The sequence below is a fragment of the Talpa europaea genome (assembly GCF_964194135.1).
Source record: "Talpa europaea genome assembly, chromosome: 4".
NCBI classification, from domain to species: Eukaryota; Metazoa; Chordata; class Mammalia; order Eulipotyphla; family Talpidae; genus Talpa; species Talpa europaea.
The window spans coordinates 35,954,952-35,971,494 of record NC_140070.1 but is presented as its reverse complement, the minus strand read 5'-3'; the positions used below and the strand labels follow the sequence as shown (position 1 = coordinate 35,971,494).

At 37.5% G+C, this 16,543-nt stretch overlaps 1 protein-coding gene across 6 annotated transcripts in view; it reads left to right on the top strand.

The window, feature by feature from the left end:
• The window catches only part of UNC5D (unc-5 netrin receptor D), a gene marked incomplete at its 5' end in the record, with an annotated part of 505,865 nt that overhangs the window by 405,004 nt on the left and 84,318 nt on the right, over positions 1–16,543 (top strand). For 3 of the 6 annotated variants that reach the window (XM_084231867.1, XM_084231866.1, XM_084231865.1), the window contains 3 exons: positions 1,548–1,728; positions 2,596–2,763; positions 4,537–4,701. In XM_084231867.1, coding sequence (XP_084087993.1) covers positions 1,548–1,728; positions 2,596–2,763; positions 4,537–4,701 — 514 coding nt within the window. The remainder of the gene's footprint in view (positions 1–1,547; positions 1,729–2,595; positions 2,764–4,536; positions 4,702–16,543) is intronic. The other 3 variants (XM_084231868.1, XM_084231869.1, XM_084231870.1) reach the window with 1 other exon arrangement.

Below are 16,543 nucleotides of genomic sequence, written 5' to 3'. Positions count from 1 at the left end.
TTCTGATACATCCCTTTATAATAGAGACCAACAAATCCTTATTAAACTATATGGTTACATAACAGATGTCACTTGTTTATTGTGATAAATTAGAATTCTTTAGATTTAAACATGCAATGAGGCATTTTATTCTAAAGCCAACTTTCAATTATCTGTGCTAATGGTAGGAGCAGTGTGATGAAAGTCCCCGTTATGGGTATGCTCCTGTGTGGTGAGATCTCTTTGTTGCAGTCCCTGTCATTGATTTCTTTTTTTTAAAGACATTTATTTATGCATACAAGAAATGGGGTACAGGCCAGAGATGCAGGGGGGTGAGAGGATTCACCAGACAAAGTGGGGAGCAAAACAGGCAGACTGACTGAAATACACTGCTGAGGGGAGCAGCAGGCAAGACAGGAGAGGTCTGCTGCTCCATGTGTGTAGCTCCCTGCCCGGGGATTGAACTCATGCTGCAGAGGCTGCAGATTGCTTTTTAGTGCTGTGCTTAACCCCTTGCACCACCAGGGAGGCCCCCTGGCATTGATTTCTGAATTGAATTAGGGTGTTTGTGTCTGTTAAATTACTGTGTTTAACAAATGTTGAGAAATAGAGCTAACTGGTTATCAGACAAGAGGTGTGCCAATATGGCACTAGAGATTGAAGATGTGTAGATGTAGATGCAAAAGACGAAGTAAGGAAGGGAAGTATGTAAAGTAGGGCAAAAACTGGCCTCTTTTGTGAAATAGGGGAACCAGAAGTATAGTATACCTCAACATGGGGAAGATGTTCATTTAGGGGCCAGAAGATTCCACCTGTGTCTTTTTCAAGTGGTCAAAGACAGGATTAGGATGAAAACAGAAAGAGGACAGGTTCTCCAGGAGCAAACCAGAGAAAACAAACCAGAGATGTAGTAACCTTCACTCAGAGAATATGAGAAGTTCACCCAGAAGAGAAGTTGGGGGCCTAACCCAGCCTATATGCCTGTTGAATCATTGAAAGAGTAACATTAATTGAAAATAGATTTTCAAAGCCAGGGAACACTGAAATTTGAATTTATGTGTCTATGATTGCCCAAGTATGTATTACTTTGGCCTTTTATACATTCCGACACCTATTAAAAGTCATTTAAATGCAGTCATATTGACTTGAAACCTTGTTTGACAATGTAATATTCCCTCAGCACAAAGCAGAAGTTCTGCATGTATGTGTGGATTTTCTGAGCTCTATTTTGAACCAGTTATTGAAATATCATCACCATCAGAATTGTAAAAATGAATTATACTGAAATGACCTAATTGCAGTCACCTCTTTTCTATTGCATATTTAGAAAATGGGTCTATTCAGTAGGATGTTTGTGTTCTTTTCCTACCTCCAGTTTATTGACTTGTGTATCAATTTCCAGAATACATCAACTTTATTTAAAAAGAATGGGTTATGGAAAAAGAAAAAAAATCATTACTATCTTGCTATGTTAGTTATGTTTCTCTCCCATACTCCAGAACTGCTTGCCTCCGAATAGCAGTTTTTTTTTTTTCTAATGACTTGTAAATATTCCTTTCTTCTTATAGGTAGAATGGCTAAAAAATGAAGAGCCCATTGACTCTGAACAGGATGAGAACATTGACACGAGGGCTGACCACAATCTCATTATCAGGCAGGCACGGCTCTCAGACTCAGGGAATTATACCTGCATGGCAGCCAACATCGTGGCCAAGAGGAGGAGTCTGTCTGCCACAGTGGTGGTTTATGGTAAGACCAGCCCAAAAGCCAAGAGTGGATGGGGAGGATGGAAAGCAGAGAAGTTGAGGGATGTGTATTTTATTAACGCTTCAACATTGCCAGCTGTAGGACCTGGGTAGTCATTCCCCACAGCGCTCTCCTGCCTTCCCCCATGTGGCAGGTGAGCACACATCCCTGTTGCTTTTAATGTGTTTGATTTTCCACTCAATATTGGACTTCTGTGAGATAGTCTGGTGACATTTCCAATCTCTCTCTCTTAAAAATAATTTAATAAGTTGTTTACTTTCTTCTGTTGTATTTATATTTAAAAAGAATTGAGGCGGGCAACTTGTGCATCTCACCCCTCACAAAACCAACATCAACCCCATCTTCCTAAGTCCTGCTCTTGGTATTTCCTCTCCTTGCATAGAAATCCACCAAAAACAAACATTACTATTTGCTAATATCTCAGGTATTGTATAAAAGAAATCCCCAGCTATTTTGGTAAAGGCATCCCCTTCCACAATAGGAGGACCTTGGGAATTATTTTTGAAGCACTGAAAGTAATAGAAATTCATATGCTGATATTCTTTCTTTTTACTCTGGATTTTCAAGTGCTTTAGAGATATGTTGATGATTTCTTCCTGTTTTTTTAATAATTTCCCTGCAAAAAACAATCCTGTGTCCCTCCTAAAGCAAATGAGTAGACTGAGGCACAGAGATGAGGTAACCCCACTATTGCCTCACAATGAAGCAGCCAGTGGGGGTCCACACGGTCTTGGTCTCTTGGTCCCTGGATGCCCAACTCACAACACCTGGCACAGTGGCTTGCACATAGTAGGCAATCAGTAAAAACCTCTCTCCTTTTTTTCTCCCCTCCCCATTTTTCTCTCTCAGTGAATGGAGGCTGGTCTTCCTGGACAGAGTGGTCAGCCTGCAATGTTCGCTGTGGTAGAGGATGGCAGAAACGTTCCCGGACCTGCACCAACCCAGCTCCTCTCAATGGTGGGGCCTTTTGTGAGGGAATGTCAGTGCAGAAAATAACCTGCACTTCTCTCTGTCCTGGTGAGATATATGTAGATTCCCTTTTCCCTTCTGATCCACCAACAGTATTAAGCTGGTGTGAAGCGATTAATATAGCCTTCCTTCCCAAAGTTACCCTCTCCCCAGTGCTTAGAATGGGACCTTTGTCCAAAATGCTAATAATCAATAACAAAGTGGGTGAAAAAAAACCTCTGTGCAGTGTTCGCGGGCATTTTTTTTTTTTTTTTTTTTGGTCATATATGGATGACCCTGGACACTCACCATCAATATACCAAATGCTTCAAAATAGTTTTATACTCCCAGTGTTTGCTTGGGCTGAGTCATTCCCTTCTCTCCTTGGGTTCTCCCATGTTGTGACATTCATTGGTACAATATCTAGCAGGGATGAAGTGAGTTGTCTATGAGCACATAGCAGGTACCAAAAATCCGACCCTTTCTTCTCAATTATCAGTCAACTAACATTTCCATCTCTAGCTTCGTATTTATTTTCAATACAATTTTCAGAGATTGTATAGTACCACAGCAGTTTATATTTCACATTTGGTTTATGCTTGCTTCCCTTTATGGATAGATGCATTTACCAAATATGTTTTTTTTTTTTAAGTTCTAAAACTGACTTTAATGCAATTTATACAATGGGAAATGGATGAGTTCGGAGATGACTTTATTTATGGAAAGCATATCCTCCCACGGTGAAATAAATTGATCCTGGGTCTCATGCAGTATAAAATTTTAACTCCAAGGACACTGAGCTTGAGCCTTGTGTCTTTAAAATTTTGACTATATTTCCACACAAATTAAGGTGAGGTTCTCAGCAGCAGCATATTCTTGGAATTCCATTTTGAACTTGTATTTTTCAAACATTTATTGAGTGCCTACTATGTGCCAGGTACTGTGCAAAGTTCTAACACATGTGTGATGTCACTTAAGTCTGTGTTGTGAGTTGTTATTATCCCTTGGCTGAAATGGTAAAGTGAAGCTAACTGACTTACCCGGGGTTGCTCAGCCAATAAGTTCACAGAAGCAAAACAAGGACTCAGACATTTTGCTTCAAATTCATTCATTTTGATACTGCCCTATTCTTGACTAATTGCTCTAGATTACAAATTGAAATATCTTAAATAACCCACTTATGCATGGTTGGACTATTCCTCAGAGGTAATGGGACAATTGCCTCAAACATCTGCCATAATCTCTAGGGTTGACTTTTTTTAGTGGAATTAAATTCAGTTTGTTCATTTCTATACACAGCAGCAATCCATGACCCAAGAAATTCTATTTATGTAAGTCTTGGTATCTTGGGGTTTGAATGACCTGTTTTAGCTTAATACTATCAATATATATGGGTTTAACTTTTTATTGTTTAGGGGCTTTAGGGCTTAAAGATAGTTCATTCTACTCTCTGTTCTAACTGTCAACCCACAAAGAAGTGGTGATTACCAATGGTTACTGCATGTAGTTTATCTGTCCATCTAAGATGCACTTGGGCATGAAAGACTGGGAAAGAATGAATAATGACATTATTAGCCGACCCAGGGGCACTGGTAATTCAAATGCTTGCCTAAATTCAGTAATTGGGCTCATCCTGAAATAGCAAGAGAATTATACCACTGTTTTTGTTAGATAATTTCTTTAGGAAAGAAACCTTGGAGAGAAGATAAATGAATATGATTTTATTTTTGTTGTGATGGTGATTTCTTTAAAATCCAGCTCTAAGAACAGCAGTCCTGGGGTGAATCTCCTGACAGCTCTCTAGTTCATTCTAATGATGGTTCCTCTTGTTTTCTTTTGAAGTGGATGGGAGCTGGGAAGTATGGAGTGAATGGTCGGTCTGCAGTCCAGAGTGTGAGCACTTGAGGATCCGAGAGTGCACCGCCCCGCCCCCGCGAAACGGGGGCAAATTCTGTGAAGGTCTAAGCCAAGAATCCGAAAACTGCACAGATGGACTCTGCATTCTAGGTAACACCTTCTGTGTCTTTCCATAATCTGAAAAGAAATGTGGCCATTCATTTGGTTAAATAAGTTAAAGGAAAATCACCAAAAGCAAAATGAAAAACATGGAAAAGTAGACAAGTACATTTTTTAAGTAGAGGTGGAGTTACGTTAAATATTTACTCAAATATTTGCTCATGGTAATTTCCATTTTGTGTATACATCTATATAATCTTACCTAACCAGGTAAGATTTTGAAATTAAACAAAATGTTTAAGGCTTTTTAGCTTAGCAATTCTTTTTTAATAGCCACCATTTATAGTTTGGTGAAACTGTGAGATGTTTAACCATATGCTGATTTTTCTCCCAAGAATTTTGTAGCATTATGAAACATTTTAACAATTTTCTGGGGCAAGGGCATGTATGGTGACTATTATCTTGTAAGTGGGGGTACAAGAAAGATACCTTCATGCCTTTGCATGAAGTCAGTCTGGCTGAGCAGGAAATGGAGTGTTTTCATTTCAAAACTCTGGAACCTTTGCTTTATTCCTGAGATTACATCACTGCCATCTCCAGGTAAGTGCCACTGTACGAGAGGATCAAACAGTGACATTAAGCTTAAATTTGGTGTTATCCTCTTGCTAACTTTGTGTTACTAAATAAGTAATTAGCTGTTTAACTTCTCTGACCGTAAGTAGAAATGATGTGGTTTATTCATGGTTATATTGTCAAAAAATCACGAACAAGCATATTTGAATATTCCATGATACAGAGTAGGCATTCTCTAAAGATTAATTCCATTCAGATAAGCTAAGGTGCATTGATTTTTACTAGATCCTTAAAAAATAGGATATGCAGGGCATATTTATTCTGTAGAACTAGGTTGCCTATTGGAAAACATTCAATGCAAATAATGTAGCTCAATAGTTTGTTGCTTTTTATTTGGGAAGATGACAATATTAAGGCAGTAATCGAAGTTGAATGTATTTTTTTGCAACAGTATGTGTGCCCTTAAAAGCAAGTATATCAAACATGCTAATTGCTGAATTTTCAAAATAAATTTACATGATGAATACATGAAATAAGGCATCTGATAATGCCTTTATTTGCTCAATAGAATTACTCTTATCCTGTTGAAATCAAATATAAGGGACTGTAATAGAAGACAACCTAGCTACCACTTTCAGATGAAAGGACTGTGCCTCCTAATAATTATATTCTAACTATTTGTCTTTCTCCTTCCAAATAGTAGAGAAACTTAAACCTCTGCTATTGATTTTGTGTTAAGGATATGCACTTCTGACCATCCTCGACTATCAGAGTTTTAATTATGATTTTTTTTTGATAGTTAGAACTGTGAATTTGATACCTTCCAGTGAGCCATTGACAATATACTTTGCTTCTGGTTGAATTTTAGACAATCATAGTAATAACCTTCTCTATCAACCACCAATTAGATTTGCACTTAGGGAAAATCTGTGATTCTTGAAGACAATAATAATCATGTATTTGATAGCAATTCTTTGAGATAACAGGCATTCATCAGTTGAGTAAAAAAGATCTATTTAGAGGTGAAAAATATTCATCACTGAGAATGTGCTGGACAGTCTAGAACCAAATTCTAAAAATCTGAGATGCTATTAGGCAGGATTCTCCAAAGAAATAACAAAAGCAGTAGGATGCATGTGTGTACATGTATACCACACAGCTATATAAAAGAATTATTATAAGGTGTTGACTTAAGATTCTGACAAGTTGAAAACCTGCTGTACTTGATACCCCAGTTAAAAAAAAAAAAAAAAAAAACTATTAGGAGAAGTCCCTCTTGCTTAGGGAGAGGCCGGTCTTCTACAGATAAGGCCCACCCACCCATACTATGGAGGCAAATCTGTTTTTCTCAGTCTGTCAATTTAAATGTCCGTCTCATTCAAAAACACCCCCACAGAATCATGTTCTATCAAATATTTAAGCATTTGATGGCCCAGTCAGGTTGACTCATAAAAAATTAGTCATCACAGATACATAGGTGCTTGTGAAGTTTGGTTGCTTTAAGCAATTCATTGGCTTACCGAATGAACATCTCCTATGGGTGTTGACAATGTGTAGTTGTAGTCTCAGCCTGTGTAGTTTGATGAGTATTCTCTTTTCATTTTCCTGTAAACAATAAGGTTGAACACATTCTAAGCCATATTCACTGTTACATCCCTCACCACCACTCTGAGTTTAAAATGCTAAGTGAAACTTTTATGCAATTTATTCCTCTTCTATCCATTCCCCTATTCTCTCTTTTCTCTCTTCTAGTTAAAAGCCTCGGTCTTTCTAGCATTCTTTGCTTCCATAGTATACATATTCAAATGTCTGGCTTGATGGCTTCAGTGATAAAGCTTTGAGGGAAAAAAAGCAGTATCTAATAAATTCACCTCTGTGATCTCAATCATGGGGAAGGTGTGTGTTTATAAGAACCCAACACCATGATGTATTCTGCCCTTTTAGACTAGAGTGGCTACCAATGTCAACAAAAATAACATTTTACCATCTTTGCAAGAAGCAGTGACCAGCAATCTAGTTAAATGATGCCAGTATCACTCTGTGGTTTGCTGTTGGAGTGATCTTGGTGAAGCTAGCTGTGCTGTCAGGATACAACTCCAGTGAAGTCTGGACTTGATTAAAATAGCATTTGGTAACAGCTTTATGGAGCAGTAGCTTTGTGAAGGATCTAGGTCATGTTACAGCTTGGGAATTTCCTTCATCCTAATATTTTCCCTTTTTCCCAACTTCTCTTAGAGACTTAGCAATGACATTGCTTAGCTCTTGGATGACCTACAATTCAGGTTGTATTTAGCTTTCAACAAGGCATCTGAATTTCACTTGTTGCCCCCTGGCTTCATCTCTCCTATAGATGGAGCTGCTAGCTCTGAATGATCACTTTAATACTTCAGTGTGATGTTGCTTGGCTAGTTGTGACTACAGCAGAGAATCTGTAGTGTACTCTGTCACAGATGACCACACCTAAATGCTCTCAACAAGAATATGAATGCCCTCAAGACTGGTAAGAGTAATATTAGGTAATTTTTGCCAAGACCAGTTAGTCCTGGTATCCATATAGTAAGCATAGACATCCAATGCCTTTATGCTAGAACATGTGTTTGCTAGAAAGATAATATGCTATGATCATATAGATACACATTTTTTAAACGTATATACCAGACATATAATTTTCTGGCCAATGTCCTTTCTCCTTATTGAACTTAGCTGCCACAGTGCTCTGGGCATTGTGGCCAAAGCTAAATAGCACACACATGCTGCATCAACAGGAACAAAAGGGCAAAAATGGTGGCTATGTAGCTTGGTTCTGAGGAATATGTGAAACCCCTGTTCTTTCTCCCTTTATTCCAGCAGATATAAAAACTAAGGGCTTTGGCTTGAGAAGATTAAATAGATCTGCTTCTGGGGGGATTAGTGCCTAGATGTGTAGTGAGACTAAAGCCAGAGAAATGCCAAGGGGCCTGAAAAAGAGAGGAAATCTTCAAGGCTGAGCTACCTGAGAGCTAATCCGTTCTTCCTGTCAAGATGTAAGATAGGTCAGTCCAACATTGACAGTTCAAAAACCAAAACATAGTAAAATAGTACTTTTTTTTTTTTATCAATATACCCATCAGAAGTGAAAACAAAGTTTGAATTGACACTTTAGAAACCGCATCAAGGATAAAGAAATCCCTGAGCTACAGCTAAATCTAGCCACATTGTCTATTGAATCATTTACTTCAATGACCTAAAGGAAGCACCTGAAAAGGTGAACCTGTAATCATATCAAAGTAAAGGTTGCCTTGTTAAGCTTTTCTCCTGGATCCTCTAAGCCTCATTATCCATTACAATAATTACCAGGGTCCCTTTCCTGTCTTCCCCCAGGGTGAGTAAAAGGATTTTCATTCTGGCATAGGCTCAATAAAAGTCGTACTTTTTTTGCTGGTAGTTTACAGAATGCCTATTTTACATTTAAGGTTATAATGGATGGATGTCCCTTTACCAAAACAAAAATACATCATTTCCTTTCTTTGGTGAGAATCAGGAATCATACGTGACTCATTCTTAAACTTTTTGTTGGATAAGTTCACCTTTCAGAGCCAGCTGCACTGCACAATTGCATAAATATACTAAGGTATATAGCATAGCAAAGATCTGAAAATGACATGAGCAAGATAAAATGCTCATACAATGCATCCTTAAATTGTCTGTCAGGAAGTCTCCTCCTGCTTGCTAATATTCCCTAATAGAGTTAATATTAAGACACACTTAATCATATTCTATTTATAGGAGCACCTACTATATACTATGGACAAAGATTTTCCTACAGATACCTGGTAGTTGCCTTTCTGCATAATAATTGATTAATTCAGAGTTGCCTTCCTGTACACCACATAGCAAATGTGAATATTGCAGGCCCAAAGGAGTAATAAGAATGTAGATAGATTTGGATACATATGGTGTCATTAACAGCTTAACAGTGATCTCTCCCCCATGCCCCAGTAAGCATTTTCCCAATTTAAGACCAGTGAGTAACAAGCTTTAAAGAGACAAGGTAAAAGGGTTCACTACGAAGATTCCATTGTGCTTAATTAAAAACAACAAAAAGTATCTTAGTGAAAGCACAGTTCTACAAAGCTTTAACTGTCATTTTTGTGCCTTGTGATAAGGCTTCATTTGAGTGCTGTATCATGAGTAGAACTGAGCATAAAGAGGATAAAGACCATAAAATTTCTCCCCTTTGTTATTCAGCCTCTATAGACTTCTCAACTTTTATGCCTTGTTAATAAGATAAAAACATCTGATTGTCTTTTCAACATAATCCCTCTTTCAAATGAGCATTGGCCTTCATCCAAAGGCACATGATAGATATGTATTTCCTAAGCCATTAAAAATATGTGCCTCTCTTATCAACCAGCTCAGAAACATACATTTTGCCATCCAGGAAATTTTCTATCACCATCTTCTCTATTTCCTCATGGACCTGTGCATAGTCGTAACAGAGTAATCTCGGTAAAATCCTTCCTCACTTAGAGAAATCAAGGCAGTTATTCTACCTGTTTTTCTCTTCCATCCATTGTTTCCTTCTCCTCTTCCCTCCTCCCCCTACATATTTCAACATGTACTTTTACAATCTGCTTACATTCTGTCAGTGAAATTGGACAGGAAGTACTATGTTGTGCTTTAGAAACATGATCTCTGGAAGATTGTTTATCTCCGGCACATCTTGTTAACTTGGTTCATTTTGTGAGAGGAATTGAAATAAAACACCTCCACTGTAAATAGGAGGGACTTTGAAATTAAATTTGGGCAGCTGGAGAGCAGGATACATTACCACCACATCCCATTACTTTAGCAAGAGAGGAAACAATACCTCAGGAAAACTAAACAAACAGATTTTTAAAAACATTTCTTAAGCAAGTGAAATTTTAGCCATTGCAAAGAAGAAATATTTTGTAAATGCCATTCCCAAGAAGCACAGAGAAGGCAACCATTTTGAACTGAGAGTTGTCACTTGGTACAGAGATTGAACTTCCAGGAGGCCTGGTCAAGATGGGCCTGGGTTGATTTGGCATCAGAGTTGAAATGGTTTATTGTTGTTTTGAAAGATTAGAAATGGACATGAGCCTAGCACTGAGAGACTATAGGATTTGAACATTTATCCCATAGCTAAAGAGCAGGTTATCTGGCCTCTGGGGTCACATGGCACAAGTTTGAATTTTGATTGCAAGTTTCTTAATTAGTTTGCCTCTAAAATAAGTTTTCTAGGGCTCTTTTTGAGAAAGAAATGAGAGAATCCACTTAACATTCATGGTAAGCACTGCATTTGTATAAATAAATTTTGTGTATTCTAGTGAAGGGATTCCTGTGGCCAAACAAAAGGTGTTTCCTGTGCCTGCAAAAGTATTAACAGGATAATATTTTAGATAGCTTGCTAAAACATACTCTAATATACTATGCCTAATGAAGTAAAATGTGTTTAATTGTTATTAAAATTCATAAAAGACACAAATTGCATTCTTAATGCAAACCAGTTCTGAGCAGAAATCTGAGATATGCCAACTATTGTAGAAAAACAGTTTAGGAGGACCCTAACAATTCATGAGGTTTTGTAAACTCTGTATCTGAGCAAAGTATCAGTACCTTTTCCCGGAACTCCTGATTAGTGGAATGAGCCACTCTTGATTTTTCCCAACTTCCTTTGTAGCAGGAATTTGGTCCTGAGAAGGAGACACAACAAAGTCATCCATATGGTCACTACCAGTTCCAGAATTCTATGATTCTAGCCACTAGTTGAATGTAATTCAAGGGGATGATCCAGGAGACATGCCCTCACAACACTGAGAACAGGATCCATCCCTCCTTTTATAAAATGCACACATTCCAAAGACCTCATCAGAACATGTAATATTTATAAAGCAATTATAATTTGTCAACACGAACTCAAACATCTTTTCTCACTGAAAAAGAAATCCAGCATTCACACGACTGGACGACAGAGCAGTTGGTAGAGCCGAGGCTTGCCCGTCTGCACCCAGCTGCCCGGACGGATGGCGTTTGTGACCTGCCTGGTACTTCCCTTTCTCCACACCCCCAGAGTAGCCCTTCTGCCTTTAATTTTTTATGGTTAATAGATTTGGCTGTAATTATACACATGTTCCTTCCAAGGTGTCTTCTAGTCAAGTAGTTTCCCATATTTAGGCTTCCTGTCATATAAAACAAACTATCCCCATTTCATTGGCCCTGTGAATTCCAAATTCTACTTCTGCAGTATATTTAATCAGGATTCCACAGTACAAAACCCTGGGCATGAAATATTAGTCTGGACTAGAGAAAGATTTAATGTCTGAGATCATAGAGTGGTCCAGCTATAAAAGAAATGGCAAGAACCCAATCAGGGAAGTGATTTAAAACTGAGTAATCTACTCCAGGACAAAATTCAGTGGCCTCTGGGGTGTGCTGAACTAAGAGAATTAATAGAGATAGAGAAAACTTCTTTGTTTTGATTATACCTTTTTTCCCTTAAATTACAGTTGAAATACATGTGTCTTTTCAAGAGCATTGAGAAAGGTGATATATGAAATGAAGATGTTAACATCATCAGTGGCATTAGCATTAACCCTGGCCTTACCCTTTCTCCAGAGAAGTGTCAGTATTAGAAAAAGAAAAGACCTGGCCTTGTGTACATGTGTTTGGTAGAGGACAATGTTAGTGTTCAATGGAATGGAAAATTGCCATGATCATTTAGAAAGATATCATGGTGTGGTAGAAAGGGTTCTGAACCAGAAGTCTCGGGCTTTATTTAGTTCAGGTGTTTCATTAATTAGCATGTGACCTTGAGCAAAGCTCTCTGGAGCCTGTGCTTCATGGCCATATCCATAAAAGCGTGATGGTGTAAGCTTCATTGCAGTAAAACAAGTTGAAATCATTTTAACTTTACATCTTAAGTGTAGCTCGTATGTGTATGCTTCTTTATGTGTATACTTATGCATTTTGTACATTATATAAATACTTAATATCACTGGTATTTTCTCAAGGCCTGAAGGAAGAGACATTTAATGAAGTGATGTTATTCAAGGTCCTGTTACATATATATACACATATAAAATATGAAAATACGACTAATAGCAGTGCTTTTGGAATTTAGCCTATTTGAATAATTGTAATACATTCACACCTAAAATTAAACCATTTAGATGATTTTTGTGCAGAAGGGAGGGGGACAACTTTTAGATATGAAACAAATGCAACCCCCAAACATATGCTACGCCAAGAAAGCTGGTTTCCAGACTTACCTTGGAACTAAGTCAACAAATCAGGCATCTAGTATTCACTCCAGTCCCTTCACTGAGAAGCCACAGCATTCTGGGGATTCATACAGAACATAGGAAGTTTATGAACCCTGACTTTATAATGCTTGTAATTGAAATTACATACAAGGCTTAGCAGCACTCATTCATTCAACAGATATTTATCGAATACTTACTGTATATTCCATTTACTATTCTAGATACTGAGGATTGGTAGAGAACACATATATAGACTATGTTCAATTACCTTAGATAAATTTCTGCCTAACCTGATAACTAAAGGTTAAAAAAAAAAATCTTACAATCAAGGGATCATAATCTTTCTCTTTAGGCAGTTGGTTATTTTTTTTTTTTTGCATGTGTAAGACAGGACTGATAACCTCACTATACTATATCAGTTGCTAAGTGCTCAGTAAACTTCATTATAATAATAACCATTACAAATCTCTCTACCTTATGCTTTGTTATGAAACTGAAGGGACAACCCTGGAGACAGCAGGAAGCCACCAGCCTTTCTCAAGGCTGATGCTTACACTGATAGGATGTTTTTAAATAATTGCCTTAGGGTAAGGGAGGTGATAGTCATGACAGTAATGGATAGGATTATCCCTAAGCTTCAATTATAGACTTTGGATGCTTTTATTCAGTTTTGAACATGTGTGTGTGTATAATATGTACACACTATGTATTTCTATTGTGAATGGAAGAAAGGGAAGCAAAGCCAAATAATTCATAGGAGAAGGAAATCATTTGCATCTTTCCTTGAGCAGAGTTGCAAACATTGCATTTTATCAGTCTGAGGCCAGTTTCTGATAAGAAAGTCTTTGTAGGTACATGCTAAGGGTGGTTTCTGTAAACCAAGGGCACATTTTACTTTGTGTAGTCATCATACAAACTAATACATATAGAACCAAAGGGAGCATACATAACAAAGATGACATGAAATCTAGAAATGGAAATGATTTTGCACAAAAATGAAATATGCAAATGCCATTAGTGAGCATAGTTGTTATGGACAGTGATTTTGTAGGAAATGCAGAGGACATTCCTAGGAGGAGATGTCAAATTTGAAAGAAGGAAAAGGTTTGGTGGGGGGCGTGGGTTGAGTTGGTGGAGACTACAACTCCTAATGCACACTAAGCATGTGCTTTGGCTGAGGAGCAATCTGGAAGGTCATTGTCATCAGCAGTGATATCCATGGACCATCTGCTATAGAATCCATCTAATTTCTCCTAATTAACATGATGGGATCTTGAACAATTCATAGGTGAGAGATGTCAATTCAGTCTTAGAATTTCTCTAATTACTCAGATATCTCTGGGGAGACCAGTGATTTCTTGAACAGACATTAACAACTAGAAAACCCTAGGAGGAATCTCTACAAATGTCTTTTATGGATGTGCTCAGAGCACATTTTAAGAGTCAATAGATCTTGTGATGGTCTATAGGATGGAAAGGGTTGGGGGGCAGGAAGCAAGAATTTAACACAATAACATGTGGGAGTAAATGTTTCTAAACTGTAATTTCTGAGAAGGGTCTTCTAAAAATCAGTGAGAATGCTAAGCTAAAAAGGCTAAAAAATTAGATATAGACTGTTTTATGTGCTTTCAGTTTTTTTGTGTGTATAATCATTGCGAGAATTTTAAGGTATATACTCTAAAGAGGTGATGGTTGTTTTTCTGCACGTTCTACTGTCTAAAAGGATGCATGTTTTATACCCAGAGAATAGAACAGACTCACCACTTGTCATCTTCAGTGTCTGCCTGACAGACACATCACAGTGGTGTTACCAATGCAAAGCAGGCTTCCTGTTTACCTAATTATCTGCCAGTGCTAATACAAGGCAGAGCTGCCAGGTCCTGGGATTTCTTACAGCCTTGGATAGCATTCAGCGGACAGAACACAGGTCCTTAATTATTTCTGGTTATGGAGAAGAAGGAAGGCAAGAATAAATGAAACACAGTAATTATCATTAACTTCAACTACTTTTCTAGCAAATCCTTTTCTAGCAATCAGTAAATAGTCAAGTAGATAGATTTCAATTTCATACCCTTCTCCCCCACTCCTGGTTTCTGTGATTTTCTGGTTGTGGTGCCAATTATTTATGAATTAATCATTTAAATATGATTTACATGCTAGGGACCCATACTGACAGTGATAACAAAATATAAAATCAAATGAACACTTATGAAGTCATTAATTTGTGGAATGAAAATTTCTACATTGTATTTTTAATGGCTGGGGAAAAAATGAACTGTCCAGAGAAGGGAGAGATCCTTGCAAATGGAGTACTCACCAAAGATTTCATGAAGGAATAAGAAATTAGGTGTGCCTTGGAGACAGGACATTCTTATGCAGAAGGCTTATCCATTGGAGAAAGGCAACTGAAGGAAAGACTACAGCACAGGCAAAGGCACTGAGGTGAGCCTGGAGAGTAAATGGATTGTACTAGAATGCAAATTTGTCATATTTGATGTTGTGGTACCAGTTAATAGAAGATTGGAAAGACAGGCAGAGCAGTTGGCCATGACTCAGAGGTGATGGAAAATCATGATAGATTACTTTGTGCTGATTCCATGAATAAGGAAATAGCAGAGAAAATTGACTATTCCCGAGACTTCAGAGTCAGCAATGAAGTAATTTAAGATTACAAAGAATGCAGAGGGTAAATAAAAATAAACAACTACCATTTTTTTTATTGGATGAAAAAGATTTCAAAGGATATACTCAATGAAGAGGGAAACAGTAATTGTCTTTGGAGGTAGAAATATAGAAAATGACTGGTTTTGTGCATAAAGAATGATAAACATGAACTTTTGTAACATGTTTGAGTAGCTGCCTGGGAGAAGAGCTGCTGATGGGGCTTACTGTCCTGGTGTCTTTCACTCCATATTGAGTGGTTCCATGACTGAGTCCATGAATACCTATGGTATTCAACATAATTTCACCACCCAAATACTACTCTTAATGTTGTTATAAATACAAATCTAGGTATTCAACCTATGCATAGTATTCAAAACCCATAGGTCAAAGAGCAGCCCCTGTCCAATCAGTCTGTGGGTTGGAATATAACCCACCTGTCCAGGTACCATCTTCTCAGACCCACTCTCTTCAAACCCAGCTTGTGGGCTGTTTGCAGTTGGCCAAACTTGTTCCCTGGCAGAAAAAGGATAAGGCTGGATGTGGGTGGGTGGGTGGGTGGATGAGAGGGTAGGGGTGCAGCTATAAATAATGTCTAAGAACAATGGATACCATGGAAATGTTTTGGCAGCAAAGCATGTAACAAAGGAAGCAAAAAAAAATTAAAGGTAGAAAGGAAATGAATCACTACCAAAAATAGAAAGATTTCTTTCATGTAAATATATACCTCTATACGCATAAATAGTGATAGCAATATTTGCAAAGACAAAAAGCAATTACTGTGGAACACTATATAAAAGACAACTTTGTATATTTTTATAGTAATGGATCATTTTTATCAATTTCATGGAGTTTCCTGCTTTTTATATATAAGCATATATGTGTACACATAATCTTACATATATAAAATCATGAAGGAGTGAAATCCTAGATTTGTATATATAACTTAACATTAAAAGTAGTATTTTGGTGGAAAATTATGTTTTTGTCTTTTCACTTACCTGTATATTGTTAATTTTGGGATTCAGTAGCTATTGTGTAGTAACTTTGTAAATAATTAGAATGATTTTAAAGGAAAATATAAATTAAACTGTAACACAGACTTAAGAAGAGTTTTTGTAATTACTTATCAATTTCCATTTACCCAGAAAGTACCTCTCAGAGTCAAGTCAGACTGTGGGAAAGGACTGTGATTTTTTTCCTACCTAAAACTCAGCTACCACTGGCAGCAAAATTTTATTCTGCTTTTTGCAGAATACAGGAGGGAAACATGTGGGCCTATTTGGATACCATAACTACCCCAAAGTATCTTAGGGGAGCAGACTGAGTTGAGGACACAGAGCCCCAGATTTGTTGCCAGGAAGTGGTGGTACTTTCATTAATCACAAAAATAT